We start from the raw sequence: 22,588 nt of genomic DNA, 5'->3' as shown, positions 1-22,588 counted from the left end.
TTTCCCCACATCAGTGTAGCAACTTCTCTTGCACATGCTAGTTGATGTCTTTAATGTTCAGTCTCTTTCTCTTGCACTCTACTTTTTTATGTTAGTTGATAATGTACATCCAACAGGTCTTATGAAAACCATATCTCTCCAGCCTCTGTAGGCCCCATTTTCACACTTATCATAATTTTGATACAGGTTTCGTGAAACATGTCCAGCATACAAAGAGAAACCTTTTGTTGCCAGAAGAGTTTGTCTTTATTTCTTTAATCGTGAAAATTTTCCTAGTTGTTTAAAAATGTGAATTCCCAAAGTATTTTTCTGTATTTTTCTTAATATTTTGCCAAACTCATCATGCCTTAAAATATTTGAACTTTCACTCCTACTGGCAAGAGTTCAATGCTAATTTGTTTTAGTGTACAAAAATATCATATGTAACTTATAAGCAAAGACCTGAACCTTGATGTATTAAATTTAACTCATTTCATCACTGCCAATATTGCCCATATGTTAAGGCTAGAATGTTTTTTCAGTTGCTATTTTAAAAGTTATTAAAAGGTAGACTCTGTTAAAATGCCAATATTTCTAAATTTGTATTTTCTTAAATTTGCATTAAGCACACAAACCACACACATGTGCACATATAGACAGCTGTTACATTGATTCCAGTTGTTAATAGTGGTTTGATCTTGTTTGGTGAGGCCAAGCATTTGAATTGTGCATATTATAAATTGGATCCTTCAGTTATTGTTTTAACATCCATTTTTCCATGCTTGCATGGGTCAGGTAGAATTCTTTGGGACAGATTTTTTACAGCTAGTTGTCATTCCTATCACCAACTCTCTCCTGTTTCCAGGTAAGGTAATATTTCCCTTGGCTAGACATGTTTCCATGGAAGATTGGAAATGAAGGGCACTGCTTGTATGGTGGTGACACTCATTTATAACTATCAAGCAGTGTCAAAACAAGTACATACACATGTGTATATACTCAGCAGGCTCCTTTCAGTTTCCAGCCACCAAATATACTCACAAGGCTTTGGTCAGCCCAGGGCTATTAGTAGAAGACACTAACCCAGGGTGCCATGCAATGAGAATGGACTGAAACTGGTATCATGTGATAAGAACTCAGACACAGTTGTAAATGCATTGTCACTGAAATACACAGACCTCCAGAAGACTCTTTCAAGGGCTTTCTTCTCTTAACTGGAGGAGTTAACAATTTTTCAGTATAACAGCTTGATTGTTTTTAAATTATCTTAGCATTTTGAAACAATGTTTTTTGTTTTATTTTATTTTTTATTTTTTATTTTTGTAGAACAGAGCTACTTTGGAATTCTAGAATGATTTATACAGTCATTTTACGTGACACCTTTTAATAATGCTACTCATTTAGTAGCAGACTCATCCAACCTATTCATTATTTTTTGTAAGATTTTGCAAATGCATTGCTGTTTGGAAGTTTTCTGTTGGTTGATGTGGAACTTTTAGGTGTTGTAGCATTTAGTCATGTGCAGAAGAGTATTCAGGAAAATACTCTGATAGACAATTTTTGTAACATTTTAGCATTTGTTAGCAACTGTCATTAGACTTTCCAGTTGGATTCCCAAGCATGACCAATTGATACTATGGATATTATCCAATCATCTTGTTCTTGGTTTACCCTTAGGGCTCCTGCCAGTTGGCTTGAAGAATCTGCTCAATGAATCTTTCCTGCAACGTTCTAATCTTTTGTCCATGGTACTGGAACAGTAACCTTAATGTAGAGAGGTAGTAGCTTAATCTGGTGAGATTCTCTGATCTCCAAGATACAAACCCTGTATCTTGGAGATCATTTTCAGGAACCCCGTTTCAGCCACTTATATATTTGTGAGCTTATTTTTTGTAATTATCCAACATTCATAACCATAAGTGAAGATAGGCATGCTTGGGAATCCATGTGGAAAGCCTAACGACAATTGCTTCTGATAGGACCTTATGGAGGAAGTGCCTGAGGACTCTACTCCAGTCCCTCTCAGGGATAGTGGGCAGAGATGATAGCAGGATAGATGGAAATTTTAGCATGATTACTACATTTTCACCTCATTTAGGTGACTGGAAGAAATGTCTGACTTGCCTACATAGCTGGAACTTCGAAATTTACAACTGGCATGCATTCTTCCTTTCTTTTTTTCTTTCCTACCTTCTTTCTGTTCACATCACATCACATTACATCACCTGTGCCTTGTAATAAAGTATTCCTCAGATCAATAAAACTAATAAGTACCACTTGCAGTTTAGAATAATTTATTCATTAGGAGCTAGATCTTGTTATATGTGTAGCCACAATTCATATAAAATCAGCCTAGTTTTCAAAGCCATGCATAAAAGTGTGAGGATAACTGGTCAGTAATTAAGAGTTTGAAATCTCTCTGATGCCAGTATATCCATGTGTGATTGTACCCACTTGTGCATGCACAATTACAATCACAAACTCCCACTTAAAAGATTGGTTCACTCACCTAATCTTGTGGTCTGTTCTCTTAATAAAAAGAACAATTGTTTCATTTTAAAATTGAGCAAAGGCATATCATGTGGCAAACTTGGAATATTAACAATCAGGCTTTGTATGCAAATTGTATGTGTGTGTGTGCGTGTGTGTACACATTCACACAGGGTATGTCTGTGAGTGTATAGTGTATGTGTGTGTTTATATAGCATGTGTACATGCATATGCTACATATATATGTTTAGTGAGTGTCAAAATGTATACATATGAATACATTGCACTGTATGTGTATGTATATCAACATTTAGCATCTGATTTCCATGATGGCATGGGTTGGATGGCTTGCAGAAACTAACAAGTCAGAGGACTGCACTAAGCCCCAGTGTCTGCTTTGGCATAGTTTCTATAGTTGGATGTCCTCTTTAACATTAACCACCTTACTCTGTGTGTGTGTACACATTACCTATTTACATGTTTCTTTTCTTTCTTTCCAGTTTATATTTATTTAAGCTTGGACTTGCTCCTCAGATACAAGATTTGTATGGGAAAATTAATTTCACAGGTAAGTATTTCTTTACAAATATCATCCATGGTACTCATTTCAAATTTATTGAAACAAGAATTGTAAATATAACTATATAAGTGTAAAATCTATTGAAATTAGTGAATTATGGGAATATCTTACAATTATGGGATTATTGTGAATTATGGAAATGCTGTGCAATGACAAAAATGCAGTTTATTGAGATGGTTAAATGTATCAAGTGATGTAGGAAGAAATAAAGTCTAATTTCCTCGTATATGGTCATGAATAGTAAGTAATGACTGAAAGGATGTGCTTGTGAAGACAAGTGGCTGAAATGGGGTTCTGCTGAAGGATTTCTGTAGTATTATTATTTGATAGGCTGCATAGCTTGGAGATCACAGATTCTCCCGAGGTCAAGCCACTACTTCTCTGTATTGAGAGGTCACAGCTCTGGTTATTACAGTTATGAGATTAGAATGTTGCAGGAAAGTCTTGCAAAACGAATTCTTCAAGCCTAGCCAATTGGTGGTAGACCCAGGAGTAGACCAAGAACAAGATGGTTGGTCTTAATTGGTCATGCTCTGGAATCCAGCTGGGCAGTCTGACTGTTGCTTCTGATAGGACCTTATGAAGGAGATGCTCAAAGACTTGACCTCCACAATCCTCCCAGGAGTAGTAGGTAGAGATGGATGGATTCAAGATACTGGATCTCATGAATGTGATGTGATACCGTGATGTAGACCCAGATAATTAATACTACTATAGGATGGGGTGGAGGCAAAAAACATGCCTCTCATTATTACCAATTTATAATTTTATAATCCTTCACAAGTTTCATTTCACTCTTTTTATCTCATCTATACTTCCTCAGCTTTTTCTTTAATATTTCTCAAAATTTGTAGTGATTTTTTTTTTTTTTTTTTTTTTTTTTTTTTTTTTTTTAATGCTTATTTGTGATATTCAGATTCCAGGTAGCTTGCATTTACTCAATAGAAAGTGTTATTAGTTAAATAATTCCTTAGTTTAGCACACAAAATGTTTATAATTATCAGGGGGGGGGGGTGGAAGCAGTTCCATAAAAGAAAAATAAGATAATCTGCATCAAAATGAAAGCATATATTGGCTGTTCGTCTTTAGAAATAGTAAGACTATTTCCAAGAAGTAAAACATCGATAATTTGATCTGTAAATTAGAATATTATGAAAGATAGAAAAGATTTAAATGATTTTACAATGTCTTAATTAATCTTTATTAAATTAAACATTAATCTTCATCAACAGTTACTTTCAGCTTATTGAAATAATTGTAAAAATGTATGGTTTCTGGGAAATTTTTTTTTCATTTTTTAAATAATTGTTTCAGCTATAAATTTACATTCACAGACTGGAATGGAGGCTCAGTGTTTAAGTGTTATTTGATAGAGGACATTGCATTGTTGTTCCCTCTTTATAGCTTATATAGTTAGATGAAAAACAATATTAATATGCTAAATGTTTGAGAAAACTAGTATAGACCACCACTCATAGTCAGAAGGCTTTTATAATTTCAATTGTACCATGAAGGGAACAATTCATCTAAGAAACACTTAGATTGCATATATATAATCATTTCATTTGAAGGATGACTTAATGAAGAAAGGATATGGGATTAAGAGTTCATAAGGATTAACTTAGAGATCTAAGTTAGTGCATTTAGATTGAAAAAAAAAAAATATGAAACCTCTTCATTTTACTGTATTAGGTTGAACAAATGAAAACTGCAATCTAACTGTGGCTCTAGTGAATAAGAAGTAGATGGCCTTAAAGTACATATATCTATTGAAAACTGGTAGCTTTAAATGTTATTTATCATTGCTAAATCTACTAAATTTCTTTTCACTGCTATTTTTTTTTTTTTTTTTAGAAAAATGGAATCACTTAGAAAATGTCAGTTATATATTTGCTAATTTCAGTTAGTTCAATACTTGTATAGGACACAATGTGAAGGGTCAGTGAGAAACTCACTCTTTAGTTAATTGGCTAACACCATATTTTATGAGTCCTATTCATTTCATAATGATTATAATTAAGTACTTAAATTTGTTAGCTATTTTATTAAATTTTTAGTATTTATAATTGTAGAATCATTAGCAAGTCAGACAAAATTCTTTGTTGTATTTCTTCTGGCTCATTACATTCTGGGTTCAAATTCTGCTAAAGTTGACTTTGCCTTTCATTCTTTTAAGGTCAATAAAATCAGTACTAGTTGAACATTGGGATTGATGTAATTAACTTACCCACTTCCTTAAAATCGCTGGCTTTGTGCCAAAAATTTAAACCATTTTATTATAATTGTGAGTTCAGAAAAGTATACAGCAATACCTTTTAAGCAGTTTTAAGTAATGAAGAGACAATATACATTAGTCAAACTTGTTAAAATCTATCAACTCCCTTAGATTTCTGAAAGTGGTTAGAATTAACATTTCATTAAACATTAAAAATATTTTGTGTTTGTTCTTGCAGAGGAGGAGATTAGTAACATGAGAAAAGAGCTGGAGAAATATGGAATTCAAATGCCATCTTTTGGTAAAATTGGTGGAATTTTAGCTAATGAGGTGAGTAAATTTGTATCACTTTTATAAGGTTTTGCATAACAAATAGTTAAAGTGATATCAAATATTAATTTCTGAGATTTACTTAAATAGTTCAAGTTCAAATGCTGACACAAGCATTAATCCTTGTAACTTTATTTTAATGCAGTATAAATAGAAATGGTTTGTTGAATCAGTGTCATATCTTTCAATATATATTTGAGGTGGGATTTCTCTGAAGCACAATTCTTCAAATTTTTCTTATGTTTAAACTAATAATGTCTCAATATAAATTCTCTTTATTTACCACACACAGATGATTATTTTGGAGTTTATTTTCAATCAGTGAATTTTTCTAAGGCTTTAAGTTCAAATTTTTATGGTAAAATGTTTAGAATATTTCCTTTCACTGTCTTCGAGGCAGGTGGAGCTCAATAAATGTGTGAATCACTTGGAAAAAAGAAAAACAAAATAAATCAAATTGTGACTCAAAAGATTTCTTTACTTTTTACCTTATTGAAAATTTATAGATTTAGTAAAAGTTTGTTTGTATTGAATAAAATATCTAAGATAAGCAGTTTACTTGAGATGATAAAAATTTTATCTTCAGTTTGTTGCAGACTAGATTCATTCATTCAGATCAGAGTTTTGGGTCTTTTCTTATTTACTTTTTTTTTTTTTCTTATCACTACATCAGGTGTATTAGAAATAAGAACTTTAAGTCGTTTTCATTTTCAAGAAGTATAAATAGGGTTGACCATATTTTACCTCTTAGTTTTATGACCTTTTAATTGTTGTACTTGAAACATCTATGTCGTTTGATGTCTCATACCTCTGTTAATATCATATTTTGGTCAAGGAAATAAGTCTGATTGTCAAGAAGCTTTCTTTGCAATCAGACATTTGGTTCTAGGTTCAATCCCACCATGCAACATCTTGATCAAAAATCTTCTCTCATATCACTGGGTTAACAGTCACGAATGACCAGGAGATTGCACCTAGAAAGTTCCCCTCCAAGGTACAAGTCCAGGCAAAGTTTTTTGTGAATGACCAGCAGTTGCCCATGCATACCATGCCACTGATGTTGTCTAAGGACAATTCAGCTAGGTACTAGTGACATCACAACCCATTTCTACAGCTGAGTGAACTTGGGTTAATACTATACTGGTATTTGGTATATGAAAATTTTGATGAAACTTGTGTATGTATCTATTGGCTAATGAAATCAGTAAACTGATGTTTTTGAATAAAAATGTGTGATATTTGTTCTGCTTAGTTAGACAATCTCTTGTCACTCACCCCATCAGAAAAGCTGTAAACTATTAATTACACCGTCAAGAAGTCTGTAACTGATCGTGCTATTTTTTTCTCTCGGTGCAATTTAGAAATAAATTATTTCTGCACCTTTCAGTTTTCTGCTCCTGCTTGTTCATAACACAAATAGCACTAACTACCAGCCCTCCAAGAAAGTTTCTTTCTAGCCAAGAAATAAATCAATATTTGTGGTATGAGGTGGAAGAGGGGAAGAAAAATTCTAAGTTAACATGCCCAGAATTATCTTTCTGTAGACTGGTTAAAATGTTTCTGCAGGTTTTCATAAGGATTCTGTTCAACACTGTTTTGTATAAATCAATAAGGAAGCAATATTTCTAAAATGTTATCTAATATTAATTAGATAAGATTGTTACTAGTTTCCAAGTCATTATGACATGTCAGGGTGAAATTCTTATTTTAAATTCTGTTTGCATGCATGCAAAAATGTGTGTCATACATAGCAGAAGATAATAATAAAGCTAAAATGAGCTATGATAAATGTGACTTGCATGTTTACTTACATATGCACTTTTGAACCCTATCAATAATTATTAAAGATCTATGACAAGTCTACTAAAGTTTTTTTTTTTTTTACTTTTTGTTTTAGATGTCTGTTGATGATGCAGCATGTAAGTACTAAATATTTTTGTTGTTGACTTTAGTTTTTGTTTGTTCTTTTTATTTATTTCACTGAGTTTAACTAAATGTAAGCTCATTCATTCACTTACATACATACATACACATATATAGAAGTGAGTTCACATATTAATTCATACTTTTCCTCTACTTTTTCAAATAACAAAGATTCTTATGTTCATCTAATTTGTAAGACTGTTGTGTTTAGCATGTTTTAAATGTTTGCATGTTTTTGGTTTGTTTTGTTTTTGTGTGTGTGTGGTTTTTATCAATAATTTCTGATAGTGTTTTAATGATAATTTAAAAGATCTGAAAATGATTGCAATATTGTATTCTTAAAACTTTAATTTTGGTAAATTGTATTGTACTGTATCCACATGCTGGCCTTGTAAATTTGGATGGAGGCTATAAGATGATATATATTCTCCAAATTTACAAGACTAGAAATATTTTCAATGGGTATGATTTTGATAAATCTGTTATTGGTCTAAAACTAAACTTAAGCCATTTTCTAAATCAGTTATTTAAAAGACAAAAAGTCATTCAGTGAACTACAATGTGAACCAGCTTTCACTATTCTTTCAATTCTGTCATGACAATGGTGTTACTCCGGAGCAGTGGAAAACTGCCAGTGTTATCCCTCTGTTCAAATAAGGTTGACCGCACATCGCCTGTCAACTATCGCCCCGTCAGTCTTACTAGCTGCATCGCCAAACTGATGGAATCCTGTGTCAGAGAAACCCTTTGGAACTTCTGGAAGTCTCACAGCCTCATCCAGCTATCACAATTTGGATTTGTTCCTAACTCCGGCTGCTGTAATCAACTCATTGAGTTTCTTCAGGACAGTACCCGAATCACTGGTGGCGGCTCCTGGGTGGATGTTGTTTTCCTTGACTTTGCTAAGGCTTTTGATTCTGTGCCACGCAAAAGACTTATGGTGAAACTCTCTGCAATGGGTGTAAGAGATGATCTCTATAACTGGTTGAAGCCCTTCATTATCGGCCAGAAAGAGGTTGTCACAGTTCTAGGACAGCACTCTTCATCCTATGAGATGACATCTGGTGTGCCACAGGGATCTGTTCTTGGCCCCCTTTTATTTGTTGCATATATTAATGACATAGATGCCAACTTAAAGGAATGCCACAGTGCTGAAATATGTAGATGACATCAAGCTGTACCTCGAAATAAAAAGGACAGATCTTGTCTGTACACTATAGATCTTTATTGCAATCAGACCTAGACACGATCCAGCAAAAGATCATGGACTAGAAACTCAAGCTGGCTGTGGACAAATGTACCACCATGCATTTTGGGAGGAAAAACCCAGCGTCTACTTACTCCCTCCACAGCACTAATCTCAAAAAGTCTTCTTGTGAATGTGACCTGGGTATTATTGTCGACAGCGATTTGTGTTGGACAAAACACATTGCTAAAATTGCCAAGAAGGCTGAGGGTGTCTTGGCATCACTTACCAAGTCCTTTGTGAGCTGCTCTCTGGCTATCTATCTGAGGCTTTATATAGCTATGGTGCAGCCTCACTTGGAATTTGCGTCTCTGGTCTTGAACCCCTATCTTGCCCAGGATATTAATCGTCTGGAAACCGTTCAGCGACATGCAACCAAGAGAGTACCCTCCATCGGGCATTTGCCATATTCTGAACACCTTACTTCCCTGTGCATGGATACATTGAAACTCTGATGTCTGGCAGCTGATTTGGCAGACGCCCATAAAATTATTAACCATCTTACTAGCAATAACTCTGAGCACCTTTTCAAATTCCACCTGTCTAACACCCATGGACATGTTTACAAAGTCAGAAAACAGCTCAGCTCCCATGACTTTCAGAAACACTTTTTCACGCTAAGAGTTGCTGAAGTATGGAACAAACTGTCGGCATCAGTTGTTAGTTGTTGGAGCACTGCATCCTTCAAAACTTCCGTGCTTCCTGAGATTCACCAAAACTACACCTGATTTTCTCCCCTCCATACACACGCAAGCATGTATCTGACTCGTACACTGTTCACTTTCCAGGCATTTGTACAATACTGCATATGCTTTATATGCACTTTTGACAAGTTGTAGTGCACCTGAGCACTGCATACAATAATTTCATTATTATTATTATTATATATTGTGTGTGTGCACATGCCTTCCCCTGCCTCTCTTTCTCTCATTGTCCTCTCCCCACAACTTATCCACCACCTCAACATCTCACCTTTCCCTCTTTAGCCCTCCTCCACAACCCCCTCATGCCTTTCTTTCTTTCAGTGACCCTCTCCCCACAGCCTCTCTGGATTCTTGCCACCCTCACCTTTTTCTCTTTTCTATGTTCTCTTTCCCTCATATTCACCTTTATATCTTGAGATAGCACTGAATTCCATCATCTTTAGTACTTTTCTCTCATTTTCACTAAGCCTTGATATTACTCCCTTCTCCATTCCACTGCCCTTTCCACTGCTTTCTCTACCCTCTCAACACAAAATCTTTCCCTTTCATATCTTACCTAATTTCCTTTCAGTCACTGGGGCTCTTTAGCTTTGCAAGTTACAAGGCAACCTCACTAGTGATGGTACCATGAATAAAAGCATCCAGTACACTGTGGTCTTGTGTTTCATCACTATCAAACTGGCCAGTCCATATTAGCATGATAAAAGCACTCATTACTTTTGTTTAATAATTTTGAAAATTGAAAAATGTTTACATTCTTCTCATCACCAAAGTCAGTTAATGAAAGTAATTTTTTCAAATCTGGTCTAAATTCATTTGAGGAAGCAGATTGTTGGCAAATAGTATTTAAATGGAAAATCTTATTGAATAGATTTAATTTTAAAACATTATTTCTCTATAAAGATAGGTCTGAAATTTGCAAAAGAATTCTGTTTCTAAAAGATTGAGATTTTTGTCCAGATACAGAAAAAAGGGTACAGATATAAATATAGGTGTGCAAAGAATACAATGTATGGCCATTTTTATATTAGACCATGTAATATTAGCTGTATATTGTATGGATTATAATTTTTCTTTTTATTCCTCTATTAACATAGGGTATATTTTTTTAAGTTTTAGTAATTTACCACAAAATCTTGCTCTTAAACATTTTCTGCACTAGATATGATATGCTTTTTGTAGAAAAACTGGTTCAGTTATAGTTCTTACACATTGTTTAGTTATTCAATCACTCTTAGAAATGGATTTGAATAGGTAATTAGGTTCTAATTTCCTAAACTATATTCATTGCCTACTCTTACACTTTCTATAGTGAATAGATTTAAAGTAGTTATCAAATTCAGCTGCTGCAATTTATTGATGTGAGAATTATCAATTTTATATAACTTGGCAAAAAAAAAAAGTAAGAAAATAATAAATAGCTATAGTTTATTGTATAAAAATGAGAATAGAAAAAAATCTGTCCAATTCCATTCTTCCCCTACTTCTGAATATTTTGTTTCTATTCTGTTTTCAACTTTTCCCTTTCATCCTGCTGGTTTATTTAAGTTCTACTTTTACCACCTTATTTCTCCTACATTCACATTTACCTAACTAAATTACTGAGATTTTCTCCAGGAAGATGTGATGAATGAAGCAAAATGAAAATGTCAGTTTCTAACTGATTGGAAAACTAATTTTGCAAAAATAATTATGCTCACATTGCATAAAGCTAGCACTTTATTTGGTTTTTAGCACACTAGCACCAGTCTTTTAATTGAAGAATGTCTAAACCAAAAATTATGCTTTTGTTGAAATATTTTGAATTATATTTTTCTCTTCTGGTATGATGTGATTGCTAGGATTAATCTTATTTGGAGTGTTAATGGTTAGGAAGATTCTAGTCTCTTAAGCCTCTTAATGTTACCACGCACCTAATAATTGGATGCAATGATTTAAACCATATCTGACATTGATAAAATGGATATTTTTGTGTGCATTTAATTAGTAAATGCCCATGCTTTATTTAGCCATCTTGTATTTTTATTATTTGGCAGTACCATTAGAGAATTGGAAAAAATGTCTTGCAATATTTGTTCTGGATCTTTACATTCTGAATTCAAATCCTGCCTAGATAAGCTTTTTCAATACTCTGGAGTTAATATAATAAAGTGCCAGTCATATACTGGGGTTGAGGAATAAAAGTAACAGTCAAATACTGTGATTGATGATATCCTCTTCCCTTCAAAATGGTGGGCTTTGTACCTAAATTAGAAACCATTATTCTTTTTTGTTACATGATGCTAAGAGTATATTTTCTTAGATTTGGAAAATGGCATTCTGTAAATCTGATTGCCAGTAGCAATGGGCCACAGTAATCTGTACATCTTTTCCCTTGGTGATTACTAATTGGTTTAAAGTTTGAAGCAGCTTCTGTGAGTATATTGGAAGGGTTCACTCTAATAAGGAATTGAGGAGTTAAGTTTGTAAATTGAGTTGACCTATGTGGAAAATATATTTCTATTGAGTTGACTTATGTGGAAAAGGTATTTCTATAATGGTAAAAGCACAACAGTTATCTTTCAGTTGTAGAGTATGCAAAAGAGAGAGAATTGTAATAATCAATCCATGGTTGAGTTGACAACTTCAGTCAAATCAATGAAATTTATTTAAAATAATCTAAAAACAATTTTTTCTCTCTATTGTAAATTAAAAAGTAACAATTATTTTGAAAATGCAAACCTTGTATATTTGTTTATTTACTGTCCATTTTTATTCTTTCAAATAAATAGTGGTTACACTTGAAATCTGAATCATTCTTAACTAACTTGAATGCTAAATGGTTTTAATGTACCTATTTAGAGAGCTTTATTGCAGTCTTGCTAGTAGATATTTACGTGTGTGTTTGTGTGAGAGAGAGAGGGAGAGAGAGAGAGAAAGGTATTTATTTGACATCTGCAGAAGCAAATCTAATATTTCGAATTGAATTAGTTGCTTGAAATCAAATTTATTCTTGAATGAAGTTTGGATATATTATCAGATATAATTCTACTCAGCTCAGAGGCAAGAGATATATATATGTTATGTATATGATGTACATAGAATTAGTTTTGTACATTGGTTTTTAATTTGATATCAGTGGTTATAATGGTCATGACATTTTTAAAAACTTATAGGTCTAAATGAAAATATCTATAACTGGATTTAAATGTGATATTGTTTGTAAAATTACTCGGAAAAAAAAAAAAGTAGGATTGGTTGAGTGTTTAAGATGTTGGATTACAGTCAGGAAGTTAAAACTTGCAACAAACCTATTGTTATTTGTGAGCAGTGATTGCATTTGTCAGTTTTATTTATTTCATTTATGAACAATGACTATTAAAATGAAATTAAATAGTTAGCATGAAGTGTTGGCACCAAGTAAAATGCACCCATGCTGGTGCCACATAAAAAGCACCTTATACACTCTGTAAATTAGTTGGTGTTAGGAAGGGCATTCAGCCATAGAAACTATCAAAACTTACAGTTGATGCTGGGTGAAGTTCTCCAGTCTGCCAGCTCCTGTCAAACTGTCCATCCCATGCCAGTATGGAAAACAGACATTAGATGATGATGAAGTAAATACTAATTGAATTTAGACATTTTCTTTGTTATGAAGTGCAAACTAAGTTTATGTTAGTTATGACTATTATATCTTATCAATTGCAAGAGATGAAATGTCACATAGATTTGTTCTCGGTTTATTTGTAGTACATGCAGCTATCATTGCTATAAATGATGCCATTGATCGCAAAGATGCGCCAGAGACAATGAAAGCTCTACAAAATCCAGCAGCTATGCTGGTTAATTGTCAAATGGATTTTGCTGAAACTTACCAAACAGAATTATGGGAAGCTAAGCAAACAAAAGCTGAAAATTCAAGAAATAAGGTAAGATATTTTGTAATCTTTACCCAATTTGAATTTCTCCCTCTCCTTTTATTTTCAGTCCTGATAAAAATTTTGAAGATTTTTGCATTTTCTAAAATGTTATTCTCTCCATAATTTCTTGATAAATGTTGCACTAAATATTACTACTTACAATTATTTCATTTTGAAATGGATTTTTTAGACTAGTCATGGGAAGCCTGTGGCCCACAGAACTTTCTGAATGACATGCCTAAGGAAAATTACCCTCAGTTTTTTTGTTGTTTTTTTTTTTAGGAGTAGGGCCCACCTATTAATGAGCCATCTGTCATATGGCCTGTATCTCAAAAAAGGTTGTCCATGCCAGCTTTAGACAATAAATGTAAGGTTCAAAGCTTTGAGGTAATTGACTGAAGACAAGTTAATTTTTAGAACACATAACTGTTGTAATAACTGTTAATCTAACAAGAGATTCAGAAATACTTTAACTATTTTCTCATGACAGGTAAAATACATCAGTTTGTTAATTGCAACTTGTTAATGTTCACTTGCAGTCTTGCCATTTATATTTAGATTACATTTCAAAATTATCATGAAACGAGTATATTAATGGGATATAGTTTTATAATTATATCTGAATAATAAACAAGCACAATGAGTTTTTTTTCACTTTTATTGGTCAACTAATGAATCACTTAACCAATTAACTAATTGTTTGATTAATCATTCACTCAATCAATGAGCTAGGTTCATCAGTCCTTTCATTGCCATTCATGGTCTCATTAATGACATTCCGTCTCTATTCTAGATTTGTCTGTCTCCTAGTTTACAGGTCCTATATATTTATAGGGATGTGTGTGAGAGAGAGAATGCAAGTACGAAGTGGACTAGTTTGGTAGCATGCCAACAGATGGCAGCACATGGTTGCATGCACAGTGAGAGCTAGCAGTGACCTTCATGGGGCAGTGTGCCAAATGACATCGCTGTATTTATTTCGCAAGTTAGGAAATTTGTGATTTTGTGATCACTTGTATGCTGTAGTCTGCAATTTTTGTTATGGACAGGAAGCTGGAACATAGAACAAACATAGAATTTTGTGCTAAACTTGGAAAGTCTGCTACAGAGACATTGGGCACACTTTAGCAAGTTTATGTCAACAAGGCAAAGGGTCATACGCAATGTTTCGGGTGGCACAGGCACTTCAAAAGTGGAAGAGTGTGTCTGGAAGATGATGAGTGATGTGGAAGACCTGTCACAAGCATCACCCTCAGAAATGTGAAGAAAATTCATCAGCTTGTAGGAGTATCAATAGAGGACAATCAACAACATTTTGAAGTGTTTAAGCAACTGAATCTGGTGTGCAAAGAATTGAATTCTTCACAACGACAATGCACCCTGTCACCAAGCTTTCTTCACTCGTCAGTTTCTCACCAAAAGCTTGGTATTGCTTCTGCACCTGCTATTCACCAGATTTAGCACCTGAGGACTTTGATCTCTTCCCCAAGATGAAAACGCAGCTCAGAGGTTGCTGTTCTAACACCATTGTTGAGATCAAGAGTGAATCACAGGTCCTCAACTCACTTACAAAAAACAACTTCATGGCGGGATTCCAGAAGTGGCAAAAATGCTGGGGTTGGTGTATTGTTACACAAGGTGACTATTTCAAAGGAGATGATGTTAAAATTTAAGTTTATAAGTTATTTTTTATTAAACATGACTAGTCCAGGAATGTGTACAGTGTGGATTGAAGTAAATGAGTTTGGATGAGTTGTTTTTATAAATTAGTTGTCTGTGCAATGCAAATTGTTTTTCATGCAGATGGCATCTTTAGATTATCCTGGAAACAATTCTATTTTCTTATACCAACTAGTATACAATCATATATTTGATGATTATGATATGCTTTGACAAATATTGCAAAATCTATACATTGATAATGAGGTCATAAGACTCAAACATGTTTGGATTGTCTTTTGTGTTATCTGAAATAATTAAGCTATTTTACTAACAATTTTTTTTACTTATTATTTGTAGTTAGCTTTTTTTAATGAAATCTGTTAATATTAACTACATAATTGTGTCCAGTGATAGCAGCATAGCAGCAACAACAATCACTAATAATTGTTGTTACAGTCGCTGCCAACATTATTAATGTGCTGTTTTAAAGATGAGGAGTAGTTGATTGAGCATATGACTGGAAGCCAGACATTGTAAATGCTTGTTTTGCTGTTATTCATGTATAAAATATGAAATTAAACTCACTATAGATAAAAGATTCTCAAATGGTCTTTAAAAAGTAAGTGAAGATAATAATAGAACGAAGAAAACATGTAATGATATGATGCTTCAGTGAATTGATTGCTTTTAGCTGACATTGGTGCAAGCGTGGCTGTGTGATAAGAAGCTTGCTTCCCAACCAGATGGTTCTGGTTTCAGTCCAGCTGCATGGCACCTTGGGCAAATGTCTTCTACTATAGCCTGGGGCTGACCAAAGCCTTGTGAGTGGATTTTGTAGACAGAAACTAGCTTATCAAATATGTGTGTCCTTGTGTCTATGTTTGTCCACCACCACCACCACTTGACAACTGGTGTTGGTGTGTTTATGTCCCTTGTACTTAGCAGTTCAGCTAAAGGGACTAATAGAATTAGCACTAGGCTTTAAAAAAATAATTACTGGGGTTGATTCATTCAACTAAAATTCTTCAAGCTGGTGCCCTAGCATGGCCACAGTCTAATGACTGAAACAGATAAAAAATAATAATATGGGAGAAATAACATTTAGTATAGTAGTGGGAAAAATCATTGGTGTGGATGCTGGTGCCACATGAAAAGCACTGGTGATGGTGCCATGTAAAAAGCATCCAATACACTCTGTAAAGTGATTGGTATTAGGAAGGGCATCAAGCTATAGAAACCAAGCCAAAATAGGCTATGGAACCTTGTGCAGGCCTCTGGCCTTGCCAGTTGCTTGTCAAGCTATCCAACCCATGCCAGCGTGGAAAACAGATGTTAAATGTTGAAAGTAATGGTATACTGAATTTTTTTTAAACTTCAATATTGCGTTCAATAATGGAATTTAGATATACAGTAATGTTGTTAACAGGATTTATGATCATAAACCTCAGAAGAATCCTTCAGACATAAATGAAACAGCTTTAAGATCTCTCAATGCTTGAGGGTGTAATTGTGCCATTTTGCTTTCAACCCACAATACTTTAAACTATTTGTAATTGTATTTTTCCTTCTTTGACAAATAAAGAATTTTGTTTCTAACATGCAGATTGCTAACTAAATTGAAAGTTTAAACGAGATACTTTTTGTTTTATTTATTTAATTATTTTCATATCATGACAAATGTATCTTGCTGTAAACATCTTACTGCAGAAATGTTTACAGTGAGAATTACTGCTGCAAAATCTGTAGCAGTAGTATTTATGGTGAAAATAAATAGATTAAATTTTCCTATGGTAAAACTACTTGCTATGAAAGTTAATAACCAGTTCTCATTTAAAATAAAAAGGTTAACAACCCATTAATGCAGACAAATGCAAACTAGCTCCATCTCAGATCTGCCTGTATATCCTAATATAATGATTAAGTATTACTATGATAGGAATAACCTCATTGTGAGGGAGAGGCATAACTCAATGGTATTATCATGCTAAAGGCAAAACTACAAGATTATGTTCACGACCTTAAGTTCAGGTTGGGATATGATAATTGAAAATTATGTAGGCTCGATCAGCATGTATCTCATTACATCCACTACACCCATTAAACCTAATACTGGTGGAAGTGTCACATTATGCTTTTATGCATCACCATAGTTCTTTGATATTCTATGCTTCTTTTACATTGCTCCTCAAAATATGTGGAAAATTTTGTATTTGAATATCTAACATACCAAATTATAAAGAGTATTTGTAAAGTCATGCTTTTGTGATATCAATAAGATACAGATGACAACTTCACTCCTTTCTCTTCTCAATGCACAAGGAATGTGGGAGTCGGAACCATGAATACACTCATCCCGACCTTAAATTCCTTTACTTCATCCTTCACAAAACCATTTGGATGTCATTCCCATCTTTTAATTTCCCAACAGTCCAGCCAGAATGCTGAATCTTACTGTACAGTATACTATACATTAATCTGTTTTATTATGTGAACTGAATAAAATATATAAGCATAATTATAATAAATAGAAAACTTAACAAAGGACAGCTAAGAATAGTCTCCATAAGGAGACATTGACCATAATATAAAACCTGGCAATAGAGTAATAGGTGTATATGTGTCATTTTCATCACTTATTGGCTCTATTAGAAATAGACAAGTGTTCTTTAAATAACTGCTTTGTAAAATTAGAGTAATAAAGGTTGCCATGCAATTGGAAATGAAGCTAATTAGTATATCATCAATAGGAAATTTATATAGACAAAGGAGACAGTGACTAATGTTCTTAATATTATATTTTGAGGACATGAGCATAAGTTGAGCAGATGGGAAGATAATACTAACAATCATGTGATTAATTTCAATGGGTTTAATACTTATAATTAATCTGTATATGTTTAAAAGTTTGATTATAGAAATTTTATTCATTGTTTGTAAATATTCTTAAGATTTAGGTGTTTTATTTTCAATCTCTTCTATAACCCCAAGTCACCTCTCATTGAGTCGACTTGTAATCAAAGGCATTCCAGCCTTGACCAGCCCATCATTTTTGCATTGTTCAATGTATTCTTCATTTAAGATGATGTGATTTGAAGGAGATTTGGCTGCTATTTCTAGCAGATTGAGCAACTACATAGAGACTTCTTCACTGGCTCATTTAAATCTCTTAAATCCAACTAGCACATGCACAGTTCTTTTAAAATCACTCTTACTATTGAAATGATGTAATAGATATACTGGCCAGTCTCTGTTACTTCCACAACCTACATAGTGCTGAAGGTTGTTATAGTAAAATTATTGTAGCTTGGCTAAAGAGCATGTTCTCCTTTTTCTGACATGTTTAAGAAGTGATGCTGCATAGTAGAGAGACATTACTATTCAGTGTGGAACATTTATGTCAGCATTGTAACTTGCATGAAAGTGAGTTGAAAAAGTGGTTGTGCATTAAAGGTGACAGCTGATATGTGCAAGAGAAATGACTCAGCTGGGACATGTATGAATGGATAATTAATACTGGACGGAAAAGTGCTTTGTATTGATTAGTTGAAGGTGCCTTTAAGAGAAATTGGTGTAGATATTAACAAGTGATAATGTGGTGCACAGCAGGCCTAACCAACCTGGAAAGTCTGTTTAGTTTTTTTTTTTTTTTTTTTTTTTAAATTCAAATGTATGTGCAACATCCATGTTCTTTGTAGCCTTAGATATTTCTATTTGAATCACTCACTCAGCAACAGTATTATTGGTCAACTTTGTAAACCTTTACCGATCTTGCATGGGCATAGAAAAGGTATCTAACTCCTTTAAATGGCCATTGTAAGACTTTTGCTCAGCTCTGCAAGTGAATCATACACTCAGGAAATTTACCAGGGCTTGTACTGACCACATGTAACCTGTTTACAGCTAAGTGCTCTGAGTTATTTAGCAATGTCAAAATGTTGACCATTGATAATTTTGACCAGTAAACCGAAACTGAGTTAGTTACTGTGGTTCCCACTGTTTGCACTTTTTAACCTCAGGTCATCCCCGATTGAGCAGATCTATGATCAGGCATTCTAGCCATGGCCATTTTGTTTATGTTTTTTAAGACATAGTTTAGAGTGTAATTTAAAGGAGATTTAACTTTCTTGCAAGCCAAGTGACTAACAGAGGCTCTTTTAATGGCTTAAAATTCAGTGCTTTATTTAGCAAGATAGTTTTTATTGGAGTGTTAATAGATATTTTTCATTAAGCATTAAGAATCACCATTATTTCTACTTCCAGTGCTGGCATTGGATTGGAGGGGGTGGTCACAGTCTAAGCCAGTTCTAATTTCAAGTTACTTGTCTCCTAGATGGTTCTATAGCTGGATACCAACAATTTTACAATGTGTACTGAGTCTGGGTGTATTTTATCAGAACTCCAGCACTGTGAGTTGTCCTTACCGTTTGCAAAACTAATCGGTCCTCGCTATTCTACATTGCTCCTTTTGTACAATCCGTGATCAAGAAGGTGAATAGCTTATTATTTAGATTGCTTGCCAAAAGAGAGAGAAAAGATTTTTAAAAAAAACATTCTCAATAAGTTACATTCCTGGAACTCAGCACTTTACCAAAAGCCCTTCAAGGTAGTGCCCCAGCATGGCCACAGTCCTATTACTAAAACAAGTTAGAGTAAACTATTGTAATTTTTGAAGTTTTACCTTCTGTAAAATCTAAGCAAAAAGCTTCTAAGAATTTTCAAACATTTGTTTTGTCTTCATTTTTTCATGAGTCAGGCACTAGAAATATATTTTTAAAAAAAAGTAAGCATGTGACAAAGATAAGGAAATTTAGGTTATACAATCATTACAGTGACAAAATCACTGCCATTAACAGGCTACTTTCCTGTTAAATGTGTTGGGTTGTGGGGTGCACTAAATTCTTTAGTTCTAATTTTGTCTTGTCTGCTTTCTAAATTTAGACTCTGCCATTGTCATACATGTTTCAGTCCCTGCATTCAATAAATTAAATGCCAGTTATATTCTAGGGTTTATTTACTCATCCACTACAACAATTAGCCTTGTGAGTAACTACAGAAGCCTTGTTGAATTTGTGAAAATAGAATTTCTTTTTTGTTACATGACTTCAGAAAATATTGCGGGCGTGGACATATATATTCAACTTTAATATTATTCTTATTAGTCTTTAAAAATTTTTTTAAAAATTCAAGGCAACAAACACGGTTTTTGAGATAGTTAAAACAGTAGAATCTTTTAAACGCGCGCAAACACACACACACACCCACACAGAAGCAGGTAGTTGTTTGCTACTGTCATTAAAAGTAGGTCACTTACATAGATGTATTGGTTAACTTGTTTTCTTTTTTAAAATTACTGTTATTTAATGTAACTTGAAAGAGAGTGTGAATATTGCTTGACATGATAGTTGCTAATAATTATTCAATTATACTTTGGTTAAAACAATAGTTTGATCAGAAATGGAGTTTTGCTTTGCGAGTGTGTATGTTCATGAAACTAAATGTCACAGAAGAACTTAATAGGTATTTAACAGATAGATTGACTATTTTACTACAGAAATCAGATACATACACTAGTATGGCTAGGGGTGGGAGGCAGAGGGAGCAGGTCCCCACTACCTGGGTGACACTTCTATGGGGGCGGCACCACTTTTGAGTCTACTGTATATGTATTTTTTGTGGGGGCCCAAGGGCGTCAAATTGAAGGGCCGTCCCAGGTGGCACACACTCTAGCTATGCTAGTGGATATATCTGCTTAAAATTTCTTTACCCTTAACTGTGAAAAGAAGTTTTATATACCCATCTCTCTTCTGTTGAAGAATGTCACGTTTGTAACTATTTTTATTGTCCAGTTTGAGGTAGTATCACTTGAAGAAAATATCACTTTTATTTTTTGTTAGATATTTAACATCATCACTGGAATAATCATAAAATTTTATTTCACAGTTAAAGGGTTAATGTTGTTGACATTAAAATGTCAACAAAATTAACCCTTCCCTGGTTAAACTGTCTTGTTAGTACTCCACTTCATTTGTTGTGTTGAGGCAAACTGCAAGGTTCATAGAATCCATGGTTGAAAAAAAAACAAAAAACAGGAAAATTTCAATAAACAACTGATTTAATGTTTTTTTTTTTCTCATTGTTTTATGATTTTGAAAAACTTTTTGTCTATGTGTAATGATATTATGTAAATTGTTATTGTCTACAAATCATGTATTATTAATGATTTAAAATAATAACTTTAACTATTATTTATGGTATTCTAACAAAATGTGACATTTCTCTTGTGGCTTCCCCCACCCAGCCAAAATTGTGACTTTTCACTGATTTTTTTTTTCACCTCATGTCTTTATTTCTGTTCACTCGGTACATCAGCTTATCTCACTCTAACTGAAAATAGCATCCTCTTAATCTTGCTTGCTTTGTGTAGAAAGAACTTAATCTAAAAATTCATTTGCAAGCAATTTAAAATATCTGGGGGAAAAAAAATACTACCCAGGCCACTAGTGAAACTAAATTAGGTTATTGATTTAGTTTTCCTTTTATGCTTGATTTCCTGAGAGAGAATTTCAAATTCTGTTGTAGTAAGGACATCTGTTTATTAAAAGAAATGCTTTCATTGCAAGTTTAGTTATCAAACCAACAGTGATAAGTTTTGGGCTTAGATTTTGCAACCCTCTGCTATGTTCATACTTTACTAAGGTAATAAGAAATACAAATCATTTATCATCCACATGATTTGCTCTTTTAATTACTTTGGTAAAGTGTGAATAGAGTAATCTCATTGTCTCTGAGATGTCATATTCTTATAAGAAACTATAAATCTAACAGCTGACAAAATGTTGGTTGAAGAATGTATGTCTCAGCCAGCAGAAGACAGGAAATGTTTAACTAAGTATATCTTTTACTTGTTTCAGTCATTGGACTGCAGCCATACTGGGGTATCACCTTGAAGGGGTTTAGTCCAAACAAATCGAGTACTTAATTTATCAGTCTCTTTTGCCTAACCACTAAGTTATAGGTACATAAACATTGGTGGTCAAGCAGTAGTTGTGGGACAAGCACACACATACACACACATGACGGGCTTCCATACAGTTTCCATCTATGCAATTCATTCACAAGGTATTGGTTTACCCAGGACTATAGTAGAAGACACTTGCCTAAGTTGCTGTGCAGTAGGACTGAACCCAAAATCAAGTGGTTGAACTGCAAGCTTCTTAACCATCTAGCCATACCTGTACATGTTTTGCTTAGATATTTATGTGCCTGTACAAATTTAGTACTGTTAAATTCATGTCATCAATTGCTAATAACCTAATGTGAAAAATAGAAATCATACCTGTCAAGAATTATGAAGTCTCTGAAAAATGACAGGAATCTTGGTTAATGCAAGAACAACTTTGTGTTATATTATATCCAAGTGATCTTTTATAATATATCTGTAGTTTGATGAGAAATCATTTGTTTAATTTGAAACTGTAAGTTTCCAAAGGCATCATCTTAATGAATGTCTATAGCTAATGGAGGTCCATTGTATATTTAGTTCAGGTTATATAAGCAGTG

At 33.6% G+C, this 22,588-nt stretch overlaps 1 protein-coding gene across 2 annotated transcripts in view; it reads left to right on the top strand.

The window, feature by feature from the left end:
• The window catches only part of LOC106872737 (ras GTPase-activating-like protein IQGAP1), a 176,189-nt gene that overhangs the window by 86,862 nt on the left and 66,739 nt on the right, over positions 1–22,588 (top strand). The window contains exons 6-9 of one of the 2 annotated variants that reach the window (XM_014919820.3): positions 2,970–3,037; positions 5,503–5,594; positions 7,492–7,513; positions 13,197–13,375. In XM_014919820.3, coding sequence (XP_014775306.1) covers positions 2,970–3,037; positions 5,503–5,594; positions 7,492–7,513; positions 13,197–13,375 — 361 coding nt within the window. Of the gene's footprint in view, positions 1–2,969; positions 3,038–5,502; positions 5,595–7,491; positions 7,514–13,173; positions 13,376–22,588 lie in introns of both variants that reach the window. The other variant, XM_089342174.1, reaches the window with a different exon arrangement.

This window comes from Octopus bimaculoides, chromosome 2 (genome assembly GCF_046866305.1).
Source record: "Octopus bimaculoides isolate indiv1 chromosome 2, ASM4686630v1, whole genome shotgun sequence".
NCBI lineage: Eukaryota > Metazoa > Mollusca > Cephalopoda > Octopoda > Octopodidae > Octopus > Octopus bimaculoides.
Note: the sequence above shows the minus strand (reverse complement) of the source record. Positions and strands in the feature narration are given on the sequence as shown.